This window comes from Prionailurus viverrinus, chromosome D3, assembly GCF_022837055.1.
Source record: "Prionailurus viverrinus isolate Anna chromosome D3, UM_Priviv_1.0, whole genome shotgun sequence".
Lineage (NCBI taxonomy): Eukaryota > Metazoa > Chordata > Mammalia > Carnivora > Felidae > Prionailurus > Prionailurus viverrinus.
The window spans coordinates 87,601,226-87,628,645 of record NC_062572.1 but is presented as its reverse complement, the minus strand read 5'-3'; the positions used below and the strand labels follow the sequence as shown (position 1 = coordinate 87,628,645).

The 27,420-nt window shown below is 39.3% G+C and overlaps 1 protein-coding gene across 1 annotated transcript in view; it reads right to left on the bottom strand.

Moving 5' to 3' along the window:
• DOK6 (docking protein 6) overlaps nt 1-27,420 on the bottom strand; it is a 369,110-nt gene that overhangs the window by 146,270 nt on the left and 195,420 nt on the right. Inside the window, exon 4 of the mRNA XM_047828764.1 lies at nt 14,840-14,959. Within this exon, the coding sequence (XP_047684720.1) occupies nt 14,840-14,959 (120 nt within the window). The remainder of the gene's footprint in view (nt 1-14,839; nt 14,960-27,420) is intronic.

Below are 27,420 nucleotides of genomic sequence, written 5' to 3'. Positions count from 1 at the left end.
CTTGTCCCCCGAACTCTCTTGAGCACTGGTACCAGCCTGGGTGGGACGACCAGATTCTACAGCTCCATCACCACAGGCAAGTTGGGGGGGTCCTTGTCCCAATCTGGCAAGCAATCCAAATTCTGTGAGTAGTTCTTTTGCTTCTCTGGTGCTTGAAGGGAGATGTGTTCCTCCTTGCTGCCCTCCTCCTGTGAAAGACCTTCAAAGACTCCTCTTCAATTAATCTTCCAGCCTGATCTTTAGAATTTCATGGTACTGTTCACCCATCAGCCACTGCTCTGGGGCTACAGAACATTTCTGAGACAGCAAGAAAGCCCCATTCTCTGCTCTATAGTTAACAATTGTTACATAACAATTCAAAGCATGAAATTTTAATATTAGCACTAAATTAATAAGCAGTTCACTAAATATTATTTAGTCCCAGGACCAGAGCCATTGGTCTAATATTAAGCATCAATGAATAAATTCATTCAGAATCTGGTATCTGAGAAACTGACCATATGCTCTGGAGTGCGGAATTTATCACTACTCATCTCAGTTTGAAATCTAGGTTCACACCATTGTTTGAGGTAGTCTGCCTTGTTTTTAACAGTTATATGAAGTGTTAAGGAATTAAACAGAACTAGATATTACCCAGAAAATAATGAGATTTTTCAATATCATTCTGAATTTCATATTCTTGTCTCCAACTTTCTGTAATATTGGGATATTGCAGTGGTCAGCCTTCAATTTCAGCAGCTTTAGAAATGGAGCCACACTGAGAAGGCAGATATCTGCACATTTAGACACATCCTGATATCTGTATAATGCAGATACACCAGGAATGAAACAAAGCATGATTTATACTCATCGAGATGTGAAGAACTCTTCAGAAATTGTGACTTCATTTTTACCACAGTGCTGAAATTTGTCAAAATGTATTTTATTACAATGTGGCAACAGTAATAAATTCAGTTGCCAGATGCCATCTGCTCAATGGCCACTGTGAATTGGAACCTCTGTATTTCTTCAATCAATTGGCAGGACTTAAAACAACAGCCGTATTTTTAAATTCCCCAGCAATTAATTTAATTCCTTCTCCCCTTCCTTCCTTCCTTCCTTCCTTCCTTCCTTCTTTCCTTCTCTCCTCTCTTCTCCTCTCCTCCCTTCTCCTCTCCTTCCTCCCCCCTCCCCTCCTCTCTTTTTCTCTTTTCACAAAAAAATGACTGTTGACTGAATATTATCTACATTTCTGAGTAAATTATGTTCACTCTAATAAATACAGTAAGTCATTTTAAAAATAAAATAAATTCAACTGCTATTATACCTTCCAGAGGTCATCTCTGTTAAAGTAATAGCGTATCTTAACATAAAAATAAATTCACATACAATTGTAATTATACTGAATATAAAGTATTGAACCCTTTGAATTGTACTCACTAGTATAAGAATTTTCAGATGCTATTAAATATTCCTTGGGGACATAGTTTTTAATGAATACATAATATTCCATTGTATGACTATGCCATATTTTATTTAAAATGATATACTTGATGAATATTAAATTTATGCCAACTTTTTACTAATATAAATTAGGCTACAGTAAAATAATCAACTTTTAGCTCAATTTGCTGAATGATTCAGTCATTTCATATTGAGTCATAGAGTTTACTTTATTCTTATATATAAATTTTGAGTCACTTTAATATCCTTAATTATTAACTTACATCAGGCCCTAACATCTGAATCATTATATTAAATGTCATAAACTCTTTCAAGAATGACCGTGCCAAATTGATTTCCAGAATTTCCTTACCGATATATATTCCAATTAAAATATCTATTTTATACATTCATTAATGTAAGTGTCCTTTGCCAGAATTTCTTAAAATTGAGTTTACTGTTACTCACGTTGGTTGTGATGATTCTACATACTAGAAATTTTCTCTACCATGTTTGCGATAACAACTTCATCTTCAGGTTTTCATTCATCTTGTTTATAATATTTATGTAAGCCCAGAAAGTGGAAAGTAGTTTTCTTTAAGTTTTCTAAAAAGTCCTTTGTTATTGAAAGAAACTTAATATTCTCCTACATTTTTCGTAGCAATTTTAGCATTTTATTTTTTATATTAACTGGTATACCGAAACATAATGAAATGTTCATATGTCACTTATGATGTCCTTTCAGTTTTGACAAAAGCACATTAAGGCATACAACTTTTCTGCTCTCCAGAATGTTCCCTTATGCCATGCCCCAGAAGCTACCACCAGTCTGATTTCTAACACTGTAGGTTATTTTGGCCTGTTCTGGTAGGTTTTTGCGAGCTAGGAACACCCAGCTTCAGCATATCACTAATTTATTCCCAGTTCGTGGCTTTCCATTTTTATTATTTCCTTTTTAATTATTTTCAGAGTTTATTTATTTATTTTAAGAGAGAGAGAGACAGAGAGAGTGAACCGGGGAGGGGTAGAGAAAGAGGGAGAGAGAAAGAATCCCAAGCAGGTCCCACAGAATCAGTGCAGAGCCCAACACAGGGCTTGAACCCACAAACCATAAGATCATGACCTGAGTCAAAATGGAGAGTGGGATGATTAACTGACTGAGCCACCCAGGTGCCCCATCTTTTTAAATTTTTTGACAATACTTTTTTGGTGACCATAGGTTTAAATTTTGATGAAGCCCAAATTATTTCTTTTTACAGTTTGCTTTCATTGTTTTATTTAAGAAATCTTGGCCTATCTCAAAGTTCCATTCATCTTAAATTGATATTTGAGTATAGTGTGAGGTGGGGGTTGAGGTTCATGATTTCCCATAGGGATATCCAGTCACTTCACTTATTAAGGAAATTTTCCTTTTCTCATTGCAATGAGCAATGAGCTTGGGAGAAAGGACTTTGGTGTCCTTGTAAAAAATTACTAATCCATATATGTATGGATCATTGTCTTTCTATTCTGTTCCATAGACTTCTTTGTCTATTGTCTGTCTTCATTGCTGTCAGTTGTAGTAAATCCCAAAATTTTCTAGAAAGGGTATCCATTCCAACTTGGTTTTGTCTTTTCAAGACAGTTTGGCTAGTCTTAGACCTTTCTGTTCCAAATGTATTTTGAAACTGTCCCATCAAGTTCTAAGAAAAATGCCTGGCTTCTAGGATTTTTACTGGCATTGTGTCAAATCTATAGGCTAATTTGGAGAGAACTGACATCTTGACAATACTGACTATTGCAATCATAAACACAGTTTACCATCCCACTTATTTATTTAGATATCTTTTAATTTCTCCCAGCAATATTTAATTTTCAGTGTAGAGGTCTGTTATATACTTTGCCAATTTTATCTCTGAGTATGTGATGGTTTTTGATGATACTGTAAATGATATTTTTCTTTTCATTTTGTAATTGCTCATTACTAATATATATGGGTGTATACATATATAATCTCTCTGTAATATTCATACATATACTCATATATACAAATTTTTGCATATTAATTTTTTATCCTGAAACATCACCGAGTTCACTTGGTTATAGCTGTTTTTCTCATCGATTCCTTAGGATTTTCCAGGTACACGACTTTAGCTCCTTATTCTTTGCCAATTTTTATGATTTTACTTTATTTTCTTGTCATATTACACAAGTCAGAACTTTAAGTAGAATATGTAGAATACTGAAAACAATTGGTGAGAGAGGATATCTTTGTCTTATTCTCAATCTTATGAGGAAAGCATTCAATATCTTTATCTTAAAAATTATATTTTCTGAATGATTTCATTGATGTCCTTCATCAGTTTGAGAAAGTCCCCTTCTATTCCTACATTTTCTGAGAGTTGTTTTCACAAATGAATATTGTATTTTATCAAATGCTTTTTAAGCATCAATTATAATAATCATATAATTTATTAATATAGTGAAACATATTGATTGATTTTGGGAAATGTTTGCATTTCTGGCACATACCAATTTTGATCACAGTGTATTATCTTATAACACTTTAGTCTTCCTTTTCTAATTTTTAGAAGGATTTTGTACTTATATGCATGAAAGATACTTGTCTGCAATTTTCTTTTCTTATATTGACTTTGCCTGGTTTTAGCATCTGGGTTACAGTAGCCTCATAAAATGAGTTGTGGAATAATCACTCCTCTGTTTTCTGAAGAAGTCTTCATAGGACTGGTATTTCTTCTCCATTAAATGCTGAATAGACTTCAACATTGCAACTATGTGGGACTAGGGGTTGTGTATAGGAAGTTGTATAATAATAACTTTAATTCTTTAATTGATGTAAGGCTCTTTAGATTTTCTATTTTTTCTTGAGTCAGTTTGGAAATTTGAATCTTTGTTAAGTGGTTCAAAATTAGATTATTTTTAACCCAACATGAGAAAGGCTACATTTTATCTAATTTTATTTTTAAAGTTTTTTAAAAATATCCATTTATTTATTTATTTGAGACAAATAAAGAGAGAGAGAGGGAGAGAGGGTGTGAGTGGGGGAGGGGCAGAGAGAAAGGGAGACACAGAATCTGAAACAGGCTCCAAGCTCTGAGCTGTCAGCATAGAGCTGGAAATGGGGCTTGAACCCACCAATTGCAAGATCTTGACCTGAGCCAAAGTCGGACAATCAACCAACTGAGCCACCCAGGTGCGCCTCTTGTTAAAGTTTTTATTTATTTATTTTTAGAGGGAGAGAGTGAGAGTGAGTGGGAAGGAGCAGAGAGAGAGACAGAGAAAGAGAGAGAGACAGAGAGAGAATCCTAAGCAGGCTCCCCACTGCCAGCATGGAGCCCAAGGTGAGGCTCAAACTCATGAGTTGTGAGATCATGACCACAGCTGAAATCAAGAGTCAGATACTTAACTGACTGAGTCACCCAGATGCCCCAAAAGGCTACATTTTAATAAAAAATAACTTGTTAAAATTTATTATCAACTTATTGTCAAATTATTAATGCTTTATTTATATGGCCTTGTTTTATTTTGTATCGTTCCTAACCATTTCCTTTATTATTTTAAAAATATTTTTATCCAGTGATGTTCAAAGATTTAAATTATATATTAGATTTTATTTATGAATGCTATAATCAGAGATAATATTATTTTTTTACTTATGGCAGATGGAAATGAAAAACATTTCCCACAACACTTTTCCCTCCAATTTTAACATCTGTTTTAATCTGAGCATTGGGAAAGATACTGTGACTACTGGAATTTTAAGTTGTGCTCAAAGAAAAATGTAGAGCTTTACAAAATCTATTAAGAAAGCAAAAAGCTGAAAATTAATGATCAAATATCCATTTCAAGAGATTTGAAAAAGAAGCTGCAAATAAACCCCAAACTGTGGAGCAACTCCTATGGCATGAGAGCAGAGATTAATACAATTTAAAACAATGAAAAGAGGTCTACCAAATAGGTACATCTCTGATGATGCCGATTAAGAAAAAAAAAAAAAAGCCAAACGTAACTTATATGAAGTAAAAAGGGACTATCATTACAGTGTGGGCAGGTATTAAGAAGATGATTTAAGGATGTTGTGATTCAACTTATTCCAATAATTCTGAAACTTTGCAAGGAATGACTAAATCATAAAATCACTGGTAGATTCTTTTGAAGCTAATTATAATCAAGTTTATACCCAAGTTTTCAAATTTTAATGCACATTAGGGTCACTGAGTTTGTTAAAATACAGACATGGGGCCAACATACCTTTGTCGGTATGGGTGGGGACCCAGAATTTTCTTACTTACAATCCACCTGATATGAATGTGATGGAGATGCTCACTGGTGTCCCAGATACATACTGAGTTTCCTGCCAAGCACCTGGTTCCCATGCTGGGTTTTACTTAACCCTCACAACAATCCTATGAGACACATACTATCATGATCATTTTCAAGAGTAGGAGGCTGAGATTTAGAGAATTTCTGTAACTTGATCCTGGCCCCAGAACTTAGAAGTGGACTAGAACTCAATGATACACTGAATTTTCTTGGCTACTTTTGTTGATCAGGTTCCATGTTGGACTTTCACACTCTATGCTACTTTGTTTTACTGTGACAGGAAAAAGAAATGGTTCATTAAAACTTGACTCTATAAAAAAGTGAAAACCTTGATTTACTCAAGGTTGAGTATATCAAGGTTTTCTTTTCTTTTGGGTGTGTACGGTTGTGTTTGTTTCCTGTCAAAGGAAGATTCATTTAATCTAATCTGTGGTCAAAGTTCAATCTTGGAGTGTCCTTGCCTCTTCATCTAGGCTGGATTGACAGTCACAGGAGTCCACAGAGGAAATGGGAGTCCCCTTATCTGGTTTGTATATATCCACATGCGCGTGAAGTTCCATCACTCTACTTTCCTGTGATATGGCAACTTCTGCTCCCAGATCCTGTCAGAAGTCCAGTGTGGGCCCACGGGAACTCGGGCACCCCTCCAGGCCACAATGAGTTTTGAGACAAGACCCTCTCTGTCTTCTTACACCTCTCTGGGCTCTGCTGACATCTCCCCACTATTCTTCCCATGCTTCTCATGAAGCCTAATATGGAAAATCAAATCCTAGCATTTACTCTTGAAGAAATATCCAGTTGATATGAGAGACATAAACATGTATCTCTGTCCACCCACACTCCCATGGAAAGGGGGCAGGTAAGGCATTTACTTCTTCCTCACCATAAAACTTATTTTCAAAGTCACAAAACTTATTTTCTTCTGGCCGGCAGCTGGGAGATACCAGTAATTCTGGACTCATCCTTCTCCCCTCAAAAGCTTCCTCTGTCACGTAACTACAAATGTTTTTGAAATTTGCATCTTTGTTCTCTGTGTGTACAGGGAATGTTTCCAGGGCCTAGGAAACAGGACAGAACTATCTTGGTGTCTCCACAGAGCAAGCATCTCACTTTGCAATGACATGGTTATGATCTGACAAATGGATCATTGTGCTGAGGCAATGTGGTGCAGAAGCACCATAGAGCATCCTTAGTTCCCCTGAAGCACTTATTGCAAAACGAGGCAGAAACACATATGGCGTTGGCCTTTATTCCCTTGTAGCGCATGTCGAGGACCGCCAAATGGGGAAAGTGGTAGTTGTAACCAGGCTTGTTAATTATATACAGTGTCTCTATCCATCTGATAGTGAAATTAAAGCAATGCAGCATAAGGCTAGGCAAACAGCGTAGCCACTGCCGGATTTGGTATCGCATTCGGGAATGTCGTCTTATCCCTTCTGGGGTGGCTCTTCCCATCACATTCGCCTTTCAGTTATAGATCGATAGTCACCTCTGCTGGCTATACTGGCATTTTCAAATGTATTTAATTTGTTGTAAGTTCCGCATGTTACACGTAGAAAGAGACACATAGGTAAACCGAGCTTGGGAAATGTTACAATATACAAAGTCAAACAAGATCTTTATTATAGAGCATCTCAAGCTTTGCTCCGTGAATGTATATTGTGACCATCATACAGACTTGGTATTAGTTTCCCTGGGCTGCCGTAGCAAAGTACCAGAAACTGGGTGGCTTAAGACATAAATTTAATATCTCATAGTTGTGGAGGCTATAAATCTGAAATCAAGGTGTTGGCAGCTCTGGGGGGGAGAATCCTTCTCACTTCCAGCTCCTGGTGTTTTGTGGCAATCTTTGACCTCCCTTGGCTTGTGGATGCATCATGACGGTTACATGACTGTCTTCTTGTGTCTTCGCATCATCTTCCCTCTGTGCACATCTGTCCTCATCCAAATTTCATCTTTTTATAAGGATATATCGTAGGTCCTATGGGATTAGGGTTTATTTTAATGACCTCATCTGAATTCGGTTATCTTTGTAAAGTCCCTGTTCCTAATAAGGTCACGTTATGAGGTACTGAGGGCTAGGACTTCGATATATCTTATTTAGGGGAGAGGGCAATTCAATCCACAACAGTGTTATACAGTAGTAGAATTTCCTGGAACTCATTTTGGGAAATACTAGGGTATGTGGATGGCATTTTAGAAGTTCAAACATAAGTATGTCCAGGTTCTTTTCCCCACGCAAAAGTTGGTTTTGCTCAGGGTTATTCTATGGACAAAAAAATAAAATAAAATAAACTTGGAAAACTTTTCATTGCTGGTTATAAATAATATGTATAAGAGTGAATATGATATTCCAGATCACTTTTTAAAAATTTTTTTAATGTTTATTTATTTCTGAGACAGAGAGAGACAGAGCATGAGCAACAGAGGGGCAGAGAGAGAGAGGGAGACACAGAACCCCAAGCAGGCTCCAGGCTCTGAGCTGTCAGCACAGAGCCCGATGTGGGGCTCGAACTCACAGACTGCGAGATTATGACCTGAGCCGAAGTCAGTTGCTCAACCAACTGAGCCACCCAGGCACCCCCCAGATAACTTTTGAAAAATTGGGGAAAGACTCTTAAAATAGGGAGAAGTGTATTGTTACTGTGGTCATTGCTTTATCATTAACTGGTCGTTTTCCACACGAGAAAAGTCCTATAAATAAATATTGGCTTTAACGATTGATGGGCATTAAGAATTTCAGACTTGCCTGGTTGATAAAGCTTCTCTGGGGGTATAAAAAATTAGTTAAAAAAAAAGAAGGTATGATCATACCTATACCACAGCATTTTCCTTTATTTTTATTTTAGCATGTACTTACTATACTTCAGGTGGAAGATTGGATAATTTTTTTCTCAGTTTACTTCCTCTCCATATTAGATCGTAGGTTCTAACTCATGGCACGGCCTCGCAGGTGGAGTGTCCTGCTGGCCTCCTGACTTGGGTTGAGCCACAGGACTTGCTCTGGCCAGTGGAATATCAGTGGACATGACACGTTCAGAGGCCTAATTCGTGTGGCAGCTTTCGGCTTTCTTTCCTGCCCTATTGTTTTTTGTTTTGAGAACGTGCCTTGGGTCGCCATTAGTGTAAGGAGGATAAGAGACATATGGAAAAGACACGGACACCGCATGAAGCCTGGAACCGATCTCAGCAGCAGCCCGCCTAAGTCAGCACAATCCTAGCCAACCCACCTGTACGTGAACGATAAAGATACACTTCCAGGTCCATGCTATTGAGATTCTGCACAACCAGTAACAGTATTATTTTGAAAAACAATTATCGATGCACCTTGTTTATAGGTTTGTCCCCCTCACTACTCTGTGAGCTTCTTAAAATTAATGACCATATTTTATATAATTCTACATTTCCTCAGCTTGGTTCTTGCATTTCATAGCCTCTGAAATGTTTGATGGGTGAATACTGAATGACTGAGTGACATACAAGCATGTCTGAGTGGAATATAAGAAGCACAGTCACTATGGCAACCCAGGTAAATAATTTAGCAACAACACTGGAATACTGCTTTGGTTCTGGGGGAAGGTTATACATATTCTTAGGCTAGAAGTAAAAGTTTGTACCAATTCTGGTCCATTCGTAAGCAGGAACCCTAGTTTCTACATAAAATCGAACCTTCAGATCTGACTCCACATTAATAGATGGCAAAGTCTAAGGTTGCTCTTCCATTTTATTCCTGATGGCGATCTCTTGCCTCAACAGCAAATGGGACATACCCTCTGAGTCCACTTTCAACAACAACTGCAGGAATTTCCCACAAGTGTGTTGCTTCTTGTTTATGATGCTTACTTCTGCTATAAAGGATGAATACATAACATCTGTTTTCTAGAATTGCTATTATGTATAGCGAATCCTTTATAAATAACAATTATTGTAACACCATACATTCTAAGGTCAGTGGAGGCAATCTTAAATAGAACCAAAAGACACGAAGATTCTAGAAGTCATAAGAATTTAAGGCTCAAAATGTCTACTTAATATGGACTTTCTTGAGGCAGTGTTATCTGAAATCTGAGAATGAGTGTGTGTGTGTGTGTGTGTGTGTGTGTGTGTGTGTGTTTACTTTCCCCTACACCACGTGGGATTCTGAGTCGATATGAAAACAGCTGACAGCACTAGATAAAGATGATTATAGCAAAGAATTTAATCAATAACCACTTTTATCTCCTCAACACACATTACACCTTTAAAAATTATTTGCACAAATGTTTATTCTTAGCTAGTCTCAGAGTAAATAAGGCTGTGCTGGGTGAAAAGTCAGAAAAACATTAGAGGAGAAGAAGCAGTTCTGAGTGTCAAAAGAAAAATGCTGTGGTCAAGACTGAGGAGTGAATCTTTCCTTGATGATAGGGTACCACAGGATCACCACCGGCCACAATAATGTCATTTCTGACATCGATTCTGGAGGCATATGTATCTCATCTCTTTGGAGACATTTCAAGTTAAATCCAAGCACATCATTGATAAAATAGTAAAATGATGTTTCTGATGAAAAATAAATTGTATAATTTAGTACTAAAATGCCTTAGGAAGAAAACCTGAATCTTTAATGACAAATCGTTCAAATCTGTACATATTAATGTCCTCAAACATGTATTAGGAAAGGAAGGATTTTGTTTATTTTAGGAAGTGTTAAATGCTTGAAGAGTCTGGAATAGGGATTGTAAGCCATGAAAGGACATTTTTTTAAAGTTTATTTATTTTGAGAGAAAGAGATAGCATGTGTGTGCAAGCAAGCAGGGGAGAGGGGTGGCAGAGAGTGAGAAAGGGAGAGAGAGAGAAAGAAAGAAAGAGAGAGAGAGAGAGAGAGAGAGAGAGAGAGAGAATCCCAAGCAGTCTCCATGCTGTCAGCACAGAGCCCAACATGGGGCTCAAAGTCACAATCTGTGAGATCATGATCTGAGCTGAATTCTAGAGTCGGATGCTTATCGACTGAGCCAACCAGGTGCCCTGAAAGGACATTTTTATTTTATTTGTTTTATGTTTGTTTGTTTGTTTGTTTATTTAGAGAGAGAGAGAGAGGATGAGAATGAGCCGGGAGGGACAGAGACAGAGCAGGGACAGAGGATCCGAAGCAGGCTCTGTGCTGTCAGTGCAGGGCTCAATGTGGGGCTCCAACTCATAAACCATGAGACGGTGACCTGAGCCTAAGTCAGACGCTTAATCAACTGAGCCACTGAGACACCCCCCGAAAGGGCAGTTTTAAAAAAGATTATTTTAAAAAGACTTTATTAGCTAGCTAAAACAATAAATACTTCCCCACACATAGTGAAATAAACACATGCATTGTCTTAAGAATACGTGTGTCCTGAACAATCTTGGGGCCCAAGGGAGGGGGTTGAAGTTGGCTGAGGAGCATTCTTTGTCTTTACCATGACAACTAGTGGTATTTATTTCAAGGGGATCCTAAAATGGAATTAGCATATCAGCATATTTGTAGGAAAGTCTGTTGATTAGGAAGTGAGAAAATCAGGGTATTCAAGTAACGAACTGTGAATCTGTGTGTGTGTGCGTGTGTGCGTGTGTGTGTGTGTTTCTCTCCCAGGCAGCAAGTGTGTGTGTACGTGTGTGTATGCATGTGTGTCTCCTGGAATTTTTTGAGCTAGCAATAGTAGAGCCTGTAATCCTGATATTCTGTCAAGATTTATGCTTTTCATCTTCTCTTGTGGCATGAATGACTATTTTAAAAAGTTTTAGCTAGCCCTCAATGGGCCAAGAGCAGAGGAAAGGTGTTATTATCTAAACTTGAGACACTTTAAAGGAAGGACATGCAGACTTGAGCCTAGAGCAGTGGCCATGTCTATGGCCTTGGGACTCAAAAAGAAAGTCATCCACGTGGAAGGTGATTTCTAGAAAAAGAAGACCTTTCCATCCATGAAGCTTCCTTTTAGCGTTGAACCCTAAAGAGTCTCAGTGACCATGAGAGTGTGTGTGTGTGTGTGTGTGTGTGTGTGTGTGTATGCTTAAGGAAGATTGCCGATTTTCTTATAGGGTATCACGTACTTAGGAGGTCACTTAAAAGAACCAAATACTACCCTCGCTAACTAAATAATTGCTCATAAATTTCTAAAATGTATTTTTAAAAGCACATATTTCCCTTTGTGTGAAGTTCGGCTTATTGAACAAAATAAAACTAAGAAACCCACTTAAGGCATTGAATGTTATTATAATTTCAATTCTTCAGTAAACACAGGAATTCTTTTTGATTTCTTTGTTTTTACTTGTACTTAAAAATACTTGTGCCTCTTTAAAATCGGATTAAGAATGAGAGTTAGTCTTTGTTTTACATCACCTCGTTAAACCATCATGATTTCATTTTCACTCATTAGGAAACTAAAATCAGAAGTGTTAGTAACCTGTCTGAGCTCAGTAAAGGGTGTAGCCCGCATTCGACCATGGCCTGAGAAGTACACTTGGAAAGCTGTGACTGCTTGTGCTATATCTCTCTGCAAATTACTCTGACATTATCATGAAATTAACAGTAAAATCATAATAAGCCAAAGAAGCACATATCCATTATCCCCAATGGAAACCATATACAACCCCAAATCTTTATTTTAAATTTTTTTAACGTTTTATTTATTTTTGAGACAGAGAGAGACAGAGCATGAACGGGGGAGGGGCAGAGAGAGAGAGGGAGACACAGAATCGGAAGCAGGCTCCAGGCTCTGAGCCATCAGCCCAGAGCCCGACGCGGGGCTCGAACTCACGGACCGCGAGATCGTGACCTGGCTGAAGTCGGACGCCTAACCGACTGCGCCACCCAGGCACCCCTCCTCTTTCTTCATTTCTAAAAATAATTATAATCATCACTAGATGACCTCATAGTGTGAAAATAGAAACTTTTCAATGTTGCTAATTTTTGATAGTGTTTTTGAAAAAGCTTGAGAGACTTGGTGAAACGTGACGCTAATTATTAAAAAGAAATTCTGTAGAGGCACCCAGGTGGCTCAGTCGGTTGAGCATCTGACTCTTGATTTCGGCTCAGGTCATGATCTCATGTTTGTGAGATCAAGCGCCCGTGTCAGACTCTGCGGGCTTTCCCTCTCTCTCTGCCCCTCCCACCCAAAATAAATAAATAAACCTTAGAAAAAAGAAATTCTGGAATGATCTGTGGTTTATAAATTAGGTAGCACAGGTACAAGTGCACAGGATACACTTAGTGATTGTGATCTTATGACTGATCATGTGCTCACAGCCATCACTGTCTTTGCAGCCCATTAAAAACCATTATTTATTGTTTGTTGCTAACCTGAAAAGATGGATTTCCCCTGTTAATTGGCCAAGAACATATGTGGGCACAACACTTTTGCCTGTGCTGGTGGTTTTCTGGAAGCTACAGAGGCGTTTCTGCAGCCCCTCTTCCAGCTTCCAATTCATATTCCAGTTTCTCTCCCACACTATCTTGGATTTATTTCGTCTCCCTGATCGGTTTCCCGAGAACTTGAGCTACATACACAACATCCACACTGTGCTACTTAAAGCATGGTGTCCATCCACCATTTAAGGAAAGAAAGAAAAAATTCTTACTAATAAACATTCATCAAGTACTACATAAAGGAACTATGGAGAAAGCGACTAAATTAGGCCCTGTGGGTGGGAGCACCACTGGTGGTTCATTTCGTGTGAGTTGCATGCTTTTACTTTAAAGATTTGGGGTTGGGGGCGCCTGGGTGGCTCAGTCGGTTAAGCGTCCGACTTCAGCTCAGGTCACGATCTCGCGGTCCGTGAGTTTGAGCCCCGCGTCGGGCTCTGTGCTGATGGCTCGGAGCCTGGAGCCTGTTTCCGATTCTGTGTCTCCCTCTCTCTCTGCCCCTCCCCCGTTCATGCTCTGTCTCTCTCTGTCCCAAAAATAAATAAACGTTGAAAAAAAATTACAAAAAAAAAGAAATGAAGAAAGAGGAGATCATTACATTATCCCAATTTCATTATTTAGAGGTGGTAGTCAAGAACATGCAGGGGGCACCTGGTTGGGTCAGTTGGTTGAGAGCCGACTTTGGCTTGGGTCATGATTTCACAGTTTGTAAGTTCGAGCCCTGGGTCAGGCTCGCTGCTGTCAGCACAAAGCCCGATTCAGATCCTCTGTTCCCCTCTTCCTCTGCCCCTCCCCCCATCCTCTCTCAAAAATAAATAAATCTCTCAAAAATAAATAAAGAGTTAAAAAAAAAAAGAACATGCAGTATAGATTCTTAAGAGACATCAAGAAATGCCTGTTAGGTTAGAGAACAGTGTAGTTAAGTAAGCAATGTGTATCACATAAACCTCAATTTTGTTATGCCTCATATTTCATCCACTGTACCTGCACATTTTCAGTATGCTATGGACTGAATTGTGCGTCCCTAAAATTCCTGTTGAAGCTCTAACCTCCAAGATGAGAGTATTTAGAGACGGAATCTTTAGAAGTAATTAAGTTTGGATGAGCTCATGAGGGAGCCCCCCACGATGAGATTAGTACCCTGATAAGAAAAGTCCTGAGAGACCTTTCTCTTTCTCTCCCCCTTAGCCATAAGGGGGCACAGCAAGAAGATGGCTGTCTGCAAGTCTAACATAGGATCCTCACAGGAAACTGACCCTTCATCTTGGATTTCTAGCCTCCAGAACTCTAATTAGTTCCTGTCGTTGAAGCCACCCAGTCTATGGCAGCCTCAGCTGAGACATGGTGTTAGCCAAAGTCCCTACAATCTATTGATAAGTAGCAAGATAAACCCATTTGTTAACAGACTCAAAACCTACAACAACTCTCAGAGGAGATAATATGGAAATGTTGTACATTCAAAAGCTAACATATATTGAGTTATTTATTAGTTACTTATTTCGATACATCACAATGGCACAGAGCCACAAGTCAGGACGCCTGGGTTGTGCCTTACTATTTTCTCCCAGTTGCCAGGCAACTTGGGAAAGCCTCTTACCAGCTCAGATGGATCAGTGTCCTTTCCTCGCATAATGATTGGTCTGAAAGATTCCTGAGGCCCCTTCCAGTCTCAGAGCTTGACAACCATGAGTGTACTTTAAATAAGGGAAGGCCACTCACACTTACCATTCTGCTCTCTCTGTACTCCAGCTGCCAGAAGGTCGGGCTCCCCAAGGCTGATGTCGTTCAGCCGTGTCCCCAGACACTCCATGCAGAGATGTTTGCACCATTCTTCAGCCTCCAGCTCTGAAAATGAGCACACGCCATCAAAGTCAGAGAGCGCTTCACAGGGACGACACAAGAAGGCTATTTCCTGAACCATTTCCCTGGGTAGGTGGGAAGAGTTCAAACTCTGCCTTAAGAAGGCAAAACAAAAGCTATATTCAAGGAGTGAAAAAAAAAATCCCCACAGTTATTTCCCATGGGCTGACATGACAACATTATAAAGTGATTTTAAATTATTTCAATGTACTTTCTCTTACTTATGAATAACAGTCAGAATAGTTATTATCTATCATATATACATATGTATATATATAAATTTTATTAAAATCTAAGCTAGTTAACATACAGTGCAGTAATGGTTTCAGGAGTAGAATTTAGTGATTCACTACTTATATATAACCTCCAGGGCTCATCCCAACAAGTGCCTTCCTTAATGTCCATCCCCCATTTAGTCCATTCCCCCACTCTGCTCCCCTCCAGCAGCCCTCAAGTTTGTTCTCTGTGTTTAAGAGTCTCTTACGGTTTGCCTCCCTGTCTGTTGTTATCTTATTTTTCCTTCCCTTCCCTTATGTTCATCTGTTTTGTTTCTTAAATTCCACATATGAGTGAAATCATAGGATATTTATCTTTAAGATCGATTTAGTTTTTGGAGGGGGAGTACTTAGAAAACTTAATTAAATATAAAATAAAAATATATAAATGAATCTTTGAAAAATGTCAGATTAAAATAAACAAGAAGATGCTTTCCTGAAAGTGACTTAGATCTGCATGGGTTGAAGGTCTGATCCTTCATTCTGAACTGCAATGAATCAAAGATCAGCACAAGAATGCGACAGCTTCTCTTTTGTAGACATCAAAAATTGTCCATCTTTGAAACAAAAATGGGATAGGATATTCAAAGTAACTTTCCCTTTTGGAAAACTCCAATTTATCTAAGATACTGGTTATCTTCCAACTTCTTTATATTTGCAAGCTTCTTCTTTGCTTGAAACATTAGAACATCTTACACCTACACAGAATCTTATAGTATCTAACACTTTCACAAACATCAGTGAATTTGATTCTTATATAAGCCCTGTGTGGGTGAGGTGGGTAAGGGTTAGTGTCGCACCTGGGTCCCATATCACTGGTTGGCACCAAGATAGAACTAAATCCCGGATCTTGTAGATACTATAATATGAAGAACTTGAGAACGGCTATGAGATTTAAGATTTGGGGCCAAGCCCGAAAATCGCTGCGCAGAAATTGGGTGGGAACTTTCCATCGACACCTGCCCGGAGAAATTTCTGACTTTTCCATGTAGCATAAATCTGCAATACAGCAGTTTAATATAGATTGCCTTCAAATCTGTTAGTCTCCGCAGATGACATTCCAACCTTTGCCTTGGCATTTTAAACTCCCCATAAAAAGTTACCTGTGACAGGTTTTCTTGACTCCAGGGGTTTGAATACCAACTGCTATGCTCAACGGTCAACCCCATCAAACCTGGGTGATGTTTCCTTCCTGTGCTTAGTCACTCTGTCTTAGCATCACAAACAGGTTTGATCAATGAGATGTCAGGCCAAATTTGTCATTTAGTTTTAGCTTTATCAAGACCACAAAATATTGTTAGAAAATAAAAAAGAGCATGTAGTCTTGCACAGGGTACCGTTCTGATGAAAATAACAGTTCCCATGCTCTAGTCATGAAAGGTGTTTTCTTTTTTTATTTTTTTTCAAGTGTATTTATTTATTCTGGGAGAAAGAGAGAGAAGACAGGGGGAGGGGCAGAGAGAGAGAGGGAGAGAGAATATCCCAAGCAGGCTCTGCACTGTCAGTGTGGAGCCCGATGTGGGGCTTGAACTCATGAAGCTGTAAGATCATGACCTGAGCTGAAATCAAGAGTTGGACGCTTAACCCCCTGAGCCACGCAGACACCCCAGGTGTTTTCTTTACATAAGGTATGCTTTGCATATGTCAGGGACCATCCTCTCAGCAGTTCTACATGCCATCTACTAAGTCACAGAGGAAGTAGATCCTCCTGTGACCCTGGCCTCTTGCTCAGGTGGAATTCAGAGGCTGGGTCTTGCTGTTTAGGCATCTCCTCAGGAACCTAGAAAATAATCCTTCCCAGTCACAAGGTTGCTAATAAAAAAAAAAAAAGGGCACTTGCTGAAGCTCATAGCTTTCCAAAAACAAAGTTTTTTTTCTAGTGAGGGAATTGCCAGCATTCCTGAGGAAAAAAAAATATAGAAGCAGCAACAGCATGTACTGGAAATGATTTTCATCAGACAGATGAGATTTGATTTATAAAGTTTATAAATGTTTTGAAAACTTTTCTAACAACAAACCAAAATCTTAAGCCAATTTCTCTATGTCTCTAGAAATCCTTAACATTTCTGTTAAGGGAGACAATATGACTATTTTCTTTTCCTTTTTACACTTTTATATCTTGAATATATCCCAGGACTCCACAATTTTAATTCATCAGTAAAATCACATGCAATTAACATCGGCATGATTCTACCTGATCCTATCTCCGGTACTCCACAGATGGAGTTGAGGATACCTAGTATGCTGTTTGGGATAAAAATAAAAATGTTAAATATGACAGACATCTTTGTGCCAGTGTTCCCTTTGAATACTAAGTCAGTGCATGCCCAGAGGTTAAAGAAATGTGTTATTCATTTCTGTTAGCTTTTTTTTCTTTGTCCTAGGATTTAATAAGACAAAGAAAACAACCATAGAGTAAAGGGCTTCTATGAAGCTAAAACTCTTCTCTCAAGTAGAACTCAATGTGGCATCTCTCTAAGAACCAGGGAGGTCTTGCAGGACAGAAATGGGAGGCATTCATGGGCTTCTGCCAGCAGGTAAAGATGTCTTTTGTGTCGAATCCTAAGAATTGCAATGCTTCAGCATTTTATTTTATTAAAAAAAATTTTTTTGTAATGTTTATTTTTGAGAGAGAGAGACAGAGTGTGAGCAGGGGAGGGGCAGAGAGAGAGGGAGACACAGAATCTGAAGCAGGTTCCAGGCTCTGAGCTGTCAGCACAGAGCCCAACACGGGGCTTGAACTTACGGACCGCGAGATCATGACCTGAGCCAAAGTTGACGCTCAACCAACTGAGCCACCCAGGCGCCCCTGCTTCAGCATTTTCATAGTGTAGTAGCATATAAAAGTAGAAACAATAAAAGTAATAGAGTACATATAGTCACATTAAAAACAACTATAAACCATTTCAGAAAGAAAGAGAGAAAACAGAGAGAGGGAGAGGGAAGGAGAGAGAGAGAGAGAGAGAGAGAGACCCTTGAAATTCAGGTATCAGGAAAAGTTCACTTTTTTTTCTAACAGACATTTACTATGAACTCACTAGAAGCCCGGCACGGTGCTGGGGTTGCATGAAAAACACAGTCTCTGTTGTGTGTGATTCTAGAGTCTGGAAGGGGGGGGGGGGGGCAGGTGCATCCAGTACGCAGGGCCCCGCAGGGCTGCAGGGCTGCTGGCTTGGCCTGTAGGACCCAAGAGCCGTGGCAAAGGCTGAGCAACTTGGCAATAATCTGATCAGGGACCTGCAGATCTAGCACGAAGAAGGGGAGGGCGTGTGTGCATGTCAGTGTGTGTGTCAGTGTGTGTGTGATGGTGTATGTGTGAATGTGTGTTTGCCGGTGTGGGGTATCTGTGAGTACATATCTGTGTGTGTCAGCGGGTGTGAGTCTGTGACTGCATTCGAGTGTGTGTGTTTCACGGTGTGTTAGTGTGGAGGGGATTTGTGACAGTAAGTGAGTGTGAAGGTGTGTCAGTGTATGCGTGAAGCTACGTGTCTGCACGTGAGGTTGTGTGCCAGCGCGCGTGTGAGTGTGTGAACGTGTTTGGGGAGTGTGCTGGAGGAACCGGGCTGGGCTGAGGAGGGTGGCCAGGGGCGGAGATGGAAAGGAGTCTCTGGGCCGTGGGAGTGACATCTCAGACGGCCCTGAGGTCACGCGGAAACGCTGAGAGACAGCGCTCTGTCGCCTCTCTTCATGCTTTGGTAGTACAGGAGCGCCCCCCAGAGGCATGGGTTCAGTTACCCAAACATGGCCGAGAGCAGATGGCCCTCCTCTGACACAGCGCCAGAAAGTCAGTGTGGCCTAGCACCGCGTCCCAACGCCTACGGTCACTCACTGCCATTTTATCATCTCACATCATCACAAGAAGGGCGAATACAGGACAAGGTCCTGGGCGAGAGACCCCATGCCCATGACTTTTATTGCAGTATATTGTTCTAATGGTTCTACTTTATTATTAGTTATTGTTGTTAATCTTGTAGTGTGCCTAATTTGTAAAGAAAACCTTATCATGGGTATGATTGTACAGGACAAAACACAGTCTAATAGGGTTTCGTTCTATTCCTGGTTTTAGGCATCCACTGGCCTCTTAGACGTACCCGCCCCCCCCCCCCCAATGGATTGTTGGGGGGGACTACTGTGGTATTTAATTCAATTAGATCAGCCCCAAACCTTTATCTCAAACATATTAAGCCTTAGAGTCTGCACACTTGATCTAATAGTTTTGCTCCAGATAAGCTGAATTTAAGTATTATACAAGCCTTTATTATTTTTTTAATCTGTTTTTGATAGTCACCTTTCAAATAATTACACCTATACTTTTTATTTGTTTGTTCTTAGGAAAACTATGTATTGATGTCCTTTAATCTTCTACGGTGTGTTAGTTTCTTTCATCCCATTATTATTTAACTAGTGTTTTCCTCTGAATTATCTTCCATTTTTTACCGTCCTCTATTTTACTTTTGTGGAACAGAGGCGATTAAATCAAATGCAATAATCTGAACCCACTGCATTTTAAAATATTTATTTTCCCACAGACTCAGGGCCTTTTGTCTTCCGTTTCATCTTCCAAACTTCCACCCGCCCATAGTGTGTAAATAATTAAGTTTCTTTATAAAGGAATAAAGGCACAGGAATGTTTTACAATCTTTTCTATGTTTTCTCTTCATGAGAGAAATGTTTGTTCCAGACAATGTCTTTTTCAGACAGCTTGCAGCTATGCTCATATTTTTAATTCAGGTAAGTAACTTTTCCTCTAGAACTGACACCCAAATCATTTTTTCATTATGATTCATGAAATGGAGATTTCCCATTAGTGAAATGAAATTAGGTAACTTCCAAAAGAAAAAAACAGAAAGATGTTTGGGGATAACCAGTCAAATGGAGAAGGGAGACTGAACTAAATGAGTGAGTTATGAGACAAATGAGTTTACTGATGGCAGGGAAAAGATCAGGGAAAGTGCAAAATGGAAATACAGTCAAGGGCGGATGTCCCTTCCCCAAGTATCTTTCCGTCCCTCCTCCAGAATTTTGGGGACAGAATAGCTGTGTATCCCTTTGAATCGGAAGTGGTCTTACCAAAGCAGACCCTTAATTAATGCCTACTGAATAAATGATTAAGAGTCAGCTTTATTACTTTCCTTAAATTTGAGCCTTAGGATAATGACTTGAAAGTTGAATGATCCAAAATAGGCTGTATTTGAAAACAGTGAAAAAATTTCCATCACATATGTGGAAAATGGCCATCAGCCAAAATCATACAGCACTAAACAAAATGAAACTTAAAAATAACACCAAATCAGTTTCATGTTAATTTACTATAAGATGCAAGGCTAGTTTTGTGTGGAAATAATAAACCACTGCACGTAGTTCTCACTGGGTTTAGCTTTGGTTAATAATCTTGGAAAAACGTAGGTAAAATAATCCTCATGTCTTTACCAAAACTAGCAATTCTTAAGTATAGCCAGTGCTTATCTTCTGTGCAGATTTGGTGTGATTGGTGATAAATGTTGTTTTTATATTTATTAAAATTTATTGTAGTTTTTATTTTATTTATTAAAGTCTTTTTTTATTTTTTTACACGCTTTGGTTGAAGCGAAGAAAAACGTCTCCCCATGCAGACTTGTGCTTAAGGAATACAAAGATCTCTTGTACTGCTATAGGAAATTTATAGACCTATTAAGATATGCAATGCTTTGTTGAGGATTTTCATTCTTGGAAATTGGCACCTACTTGTTACTTAACTGGCCTTGTTGATATTTTATGGACTTTTCCTTTCACTTTTTCTGTAATAGGAAGACAAGAAACCGGTTAAAATCTAAACACTTGTTTCAACAAATACGTGTCTCTGTTTTCAGGTCACAGTAAAGAGCTTGATTCATTGAAGTCAGATTGCTAGGATGGGTTGGTTTCAAGACTGAAGAACCTTCTAGTGTTCTTTTTCTGAGTAGAAACTGCGTGTATTTCCTTTCCCCGGAGGGGCCTCGTTTGCCCCATTCCGCATTCCCTCACACCCAATAATCTTTTAAAACTTGTTTCAAATCTGGGATCCTCAGCTCAGCCCCTTCAGATCCATGTTTGGATTGGGCACCCTTCCTCTATATTTGCACTCTGGACATACTTTCCCCAGGGCCCCTGTATATCATGACTCATCCGTCTGCCTTTCCCAATTAGCATATTTACGATATTGGAACGTGGGAGACATTGATTCAGTCCCTCTAGATCCTGGCACGACACCTGGGTATGGAAACCAATTAACAAATGTGGAATAAGTAAATAGATGTGATTTGCAGTTAATTCCCAGAAATTTCAGACAGATTCTAGAACCAAATGCAGCAGATAATTTGGGCAGTAGTCATTTGTTGCTTGTTCTGAAGTCTCTATTCATCACCACTTAAGTGAAGATTATAACTTTTGTTATTCACAGCTGGCTAATCTAGATAAAAAAGACATCTTTGATTAGGGAGGAGAAGGGAGAAATACCAAATATGGTTCTCTATTGAACTTCAATAATTCTAAAATATGTCCCATTCAAAACGTGTCTTATTTTATTAGGCTGTCTTTTTCTTTTACTGTATTAGTGGTATTTATGTCAAAATGGCAGTCTTGCATAAAGTCCTCTGATTCTGTATGTGATAAACACTTGATCAAATTTTTAGACTGAACTTAGTAAAGGTCAACTTAGAACCAAAGAAAAGGAATTATTACCTGTTTATTCCATCTTTGATGCCCACAATCATAACTTATTTTCCTTCAAATTTTTAAAAGTTTTATTTTATTTTATTATTTACTTTGAGAGAAAAAGAGAAAGAGAGCGAGAAAGAGAGAAAGAGAGAGAGAATGAGCAGAGGAGGGGCAGAGAAAGAGAATCGGAAGGAGGCTCCACACTGTCAGTGCGGAGCCCGATGCGGAGCTCAAACTCACGAACCGCGAGAACCTGAGCCCAAACCAAGAGTCTGATGCCCAACCGACTGAGCCACCCAGGTGCTCCTTATTTTCCTTAGTTTAACAGCATTTTGATACATCAGATTTCTGAATTCAGAATCGCTATTTCTCTCCTTTTGTGAACTGGGGGGAGTCAGGTGAGACTTTCAGATGCTACCAAACAGAAAATTGCTCCTGCCTATCCTTCAAAGTAACAAATGACAAATAGTGGCAAATGGCAGAATCACCAAATGGGCTGCTTTTTAGCCTGGCAGGAAGTTGTTGCAAAATGGTTTAATATGGAAGCCAGTAAATGCCATAATTCAGAGAAAATAAGAAAGAGCGGAAATTGAGACTCACAAATAGTCTGAAAATGACGATATGCCGTGTGTGTGTGTGTGTGTGTGTGTGTGTGTTGTAAAGATGGAAACAGGATGTTAAACATTCCGAGAAAGCAAGATTAGAAAGGACCTTTTGCAGCAATACTGAAGGCCAGCTTAGGAATAAGTGCATTTCTGGGATGGAAAGCCAGCATCCGGATGGAATACTTTCCAATCTGCAGAAATCTTAATGGATACCAAAAGAGTATTCGATGCACACACTTTAAGCTTCTCACAAGAACAATTAGGAAGCAGAGAACTTTTTGAGGGAGAGATGCTGTCAAGAGCTTTCATCGTACTCATGTTCTCATAAGGCCTAAAATTAATTCCCTTCTATGCAACAATCCTGAGGTGTTTGGGAAGGGTAAGCAAAACAAGAAAGAGGAGAGCTATGTGCTAGAAGATGGAAATGTTGCCAGTGCCATGGTTTTCTAAGACTACAGTCTAAACTCACATAGGGATCTAAAACTTTCTATCTACACAGCCAAATTTATTACAAAAGCATTTGGCAATAGCTCATACTGAGTATGGAACTGAATTTGGCCAGTAATCTCAATGAGCCTACAAGTGGAGTCATCCCCAGAGCTTCTAGAAAGGAACACAGCCTTGCTGACACCTTACGTTTTGCCAAGTGAGAGTGTGTTGCACTTCTGCTCTTCAGAAATGTAAGATGGTACATTTGTACTGTTTTAAGCTGCTGTGTGTGGTGATTTGTTATGTTAGCCATTGAACACCAAAACCAATACAAAGTCCAAACAGTCTATTTCTCTCTATTAAGAACACCTTCAAGCAGACAAATTAATTGAACAGGATTTTAGCCATAAAAAATGAGAAATACACACACACACACACACACACACACACACATAAATGGAAGGAACACATTGTGATTAAATCTTCTTGAAGCTTAGGAAATTGAGGATTTCTTGATTATTAAAATTGGGGTAAAGAAGTTCCAAGACAGAGAACAGAGATACCACAAGAACTAAGCAAGAAGGCAGCAGGGCAAATCATCAAGAGGGTCCAAGGGAGACTTGGAGCCACCACCAGAGAGAGGAGATCCACTTTGGATCCACAGACACTGAGAGAGGACTGGGTAGATGGGTACCTGATCTACAGGGAAGGGACGTGAAAGGGTGTGTGAGGTAAGGGAACAGAGGCCACACAGAAGGCAAACATGAGTTCAGGGCACACACTGGGTTGAGAGGGATCAGAGTAATTTTCAGGGTCAGTCTTCCAGTTTCACAGCTTCTGAGGTTCTGAGGAAGAACAAAGGTAAAAGGAAAGAGAAAGTATCGTTTAGCAACTGGGTAGTTAAGAGAAAAAGAAGTTAAGTAGAAAATGTCGGGTCTTATAAGACAAAAAGTTGCCACCACCTCAGAGAACTCACAATCCCTCCTCCTTCACCAAAGCAAACAAGCAAAATCCTTGAAACCTGCCTGGACTAACAGAGAAGAGTTGAATTAAACCAGGACTGTTAAAAAAACACCCAGTCCTAAGAACCAGCAAAGGACATACATAAGTCCATGGAGAAGGACTGCGGATTTTGAGACATGAAAATTCACACAAGTTGCAGTCACGTTAGGAAAAGCACCTCTCACCTCACACACAGAAGAAAACTGTGGGTATACACTCCAAAAAAATGGAATATATTCAAACAAGCATTTGTAGCTATAAAAAATCAGCTTGAATTAGAAATTCAAAAACAAAGCATAGAAATGAATAAAAGATAAGAGAAATAAAGAGTGGAATGAATCTAGAAAAGATGTGGAAGAAGCACTAACTCACAGGTGAAAAACAAAAGACAGAGTACTTAAGGGAGAAGAGACTCAAATAAGAATTTATTTGGAGGTGTTGACCAGAGTTAGAGAATATAACCGTCATCAAGAAAGGGGTAAAAAGAATCAGAGAGAAGTAGGGGCCATGGATAACAGGCAAAGGAACTCCCAGTGTTCCAAGAGAGTGGACACGGCGGGAAGGGGGGGGGGGGATGAGGACTGTGTAGATTTAGGACTTATTCATGAGAACCTATGATGTTTGCAAGTTTGCAGAAGTTGGAGTATGAGGGAAAGGGAGAAATTAAAATGAACACAACATTTTTTTTGGCCCATGCAACGGGGAGAATGGAGCTGTCTTCTGGTGAGACAGCGAAGATTGTGGGAGAGGCACATTTGGAAGAAAGCAAGGGCTCAGTTGTAGAAATAAGTTGAGATGCTTATAAGACATAGAAGTGGATAGATGAATGGGTGGCTGGATATACAGCCCCGGCGTTCAGAATGGAGTTCAGATCGGACGTATAAATGTGGACTGAAAGCATGTAGGTATTACTTAAAGCCATATGCCCATGTGAGACCAACAACTGTCTTGTTTGCATAGACAAAACAAGAAGCCACTTAAGGACTAAGACTTGGGCTCTCCCACGATGAGAGATCTGGGATAAGAGGAGAGAAGGAGGGTTAGAAGTAACAGACATTTAAGGAAGAAGACATGAAAAATAGCATAATATGCCGAAGCAAGGACAAAAAGGGTTTCAAGAAGCCAAGGACTTTTTAATTTTGTTGTGTTTTTAGCTTTATTGAGGTATAACTGACAAATAAAATTGTAATATATGTAAAGCGTGCAACACGATCTTTTGATATGTGTCTACATTGTGAAAAGATCCCCACAATCAAGTTAATTAATGTATCCATCCTTTTTAATTAATATATTTAATTTTGTGTGTGTGTAAGCACACTGAAGTTCTATTCTGTCAAAGAATTTCAAATATACAATATGGTATTATCAACTATGGTCACCATGCTGTACGTTAGATCCCAGAACTTATTTATCTTGTAACTGAAAATCTGTACCCTTTTAACCAACCTTCTCATTTCTCCCACTCCCCAACCCTTCGCAACCACTGTTCCACTTTATTTCTATGAGAACTTGACTTTTATTTGTTTTTAATTCCACATATAATTATGCCATGTGGGATTTGTCTTTCTTTGTCTGATTTCATTTAGCACAATACCCTCAAAGTTCATGCATGTTGTCGCAAATGGCATGATTTGCTTCTTTTTAAAGGCGAAATAATACTCCACTGTGTGTGTGTGTGTGTATGTGTGTGTGTGTGTGTGTGTGTGTGTGTGTGTGACATCTTATTTATCCATTAATCCCTTGATGGACACTTAAGTTTTTTCCATATCTTGGTTACTATGAGTAACATTGCAGTGAACATGGGAGTATAGCTATGTCTTCAAGATCATGATTTCTTTTCCTTTAGATATACAACCAGAAGTGAAATTGCTGGATCATATGGTAGTTCTACTTTTAATGTCTTGAGGAACCTTCATACTGTTTTCCATAGTGGTTGTACCAATTTACATTCCCACCAACAGTGTACAAAGGTTCCCTTTGCTCCACATCCTGGCCAGCCAGCATTTGTTATCTTTTGCCAACTGTATATATGGCCAATTAGTTTTCTTTTTTTTTTTTTTTTTTTTTTTTTTAAATTTTTTTTTTTCAACGTTTATTTATTTTTGGGACAGAGAGACAGAGCATGAACAGGCGAGGGGCAGAGAGAGAGGGAGACACAGAATCGGAAACAGGCTCCAGGCTCTGAGCCATCAGCCCAGAGCCCGACGCGGGGCTCGAACTCCCGGACCGCGAGATCGTGACCTGGCTGAAGTCGGACGCTTAACCGACTGCGCCACCCAGGCGCCCCTGGCCAATTAGTTTTCTACAAAGGTGCCAAAAATATACAATGGGGAAAAGATAGTCTCTTCAATAAATGGTGTTAGGAAAACTGGTTATCCACATGCAAACAATGAAAATGGATCCCAATCTTACACTGCACACAAAATTCAATTCCAAATGGATTCCAATTCCATTGGAATGTAAAGCCTGAGACCATGAAGCACCTAGAAGAAAACATAGAGGGTAAGCTCCTTGACATTGGTTTTGGCAATGATTTTCTGGATTTGACATCAAAAGCACAGGCAACAAAAGATAAATAAACAAGTGGAATCACATCAAACTAAAACGCTTCTGAACAGCAAACAAAACCATCAACAAAATGAAAAGGTAACCTATGGAATGGGAAAAAAATATTCACCAACCACCTATCCTATAAGGGGTTAATAGCCAAAATATCCAGGGAACTCATACAAATCAAGAGCAGCCAAACAAATAACCCAATCAAAAGATGAGCAAAGGACCTGAATGGGCATTTTTCCAAAGAAGACATCCTACAAGCCCGTGGGTACATGAAACGGTGCTCCACATCACTTCCCGTAAGAGAAATGCAAGTTAAAACCACAATAAGGTATCACATGGCCAGCTGTTTTAAATACTAGCAAAACTCAAATAAAATGAAGTTTAAAAACTGAGCACAAGATTTACCAATGTGGAGGGCATTGATTACCTTAACAAGAAGCGTTCCTGTTAGACTGATAGAAAAGAATCCTGAATAGGTACAAGAGAAAATAGCAGAGATGGGACACAGACTGGAGTCAGAGCACAGGTGGATACAGAACTCTATTCACAGGGTTTGGGTTTGTTTTTTTATAAAGGGAAGACGAGAAATGGCGTAGTAGCTGAAGGGGGAAGTGAGATCAAGAATTTTGTTTGATAACTGGTTATAGTGGCATAAAGATAGGGTATTAGTGTTTGTGCGGGTGTGTGAGAAGTTAGTAGTGCTATAGACAAGAGCTCCATGGGGATCAGATTCTGGAGGGAGGAGATGACCTAGCAGTATGAGCTTCTCGTGGTACCTTATGTGACAAGGATAAAGGGCATGTTGACATTAGTCCTGAAGGCTCCATGCTGATAGTATGGTGCACAGATAGTGCTAAAGGGAGACAGGGATGGAAGGTCTTTCTAGGGAGCACAGAATGTG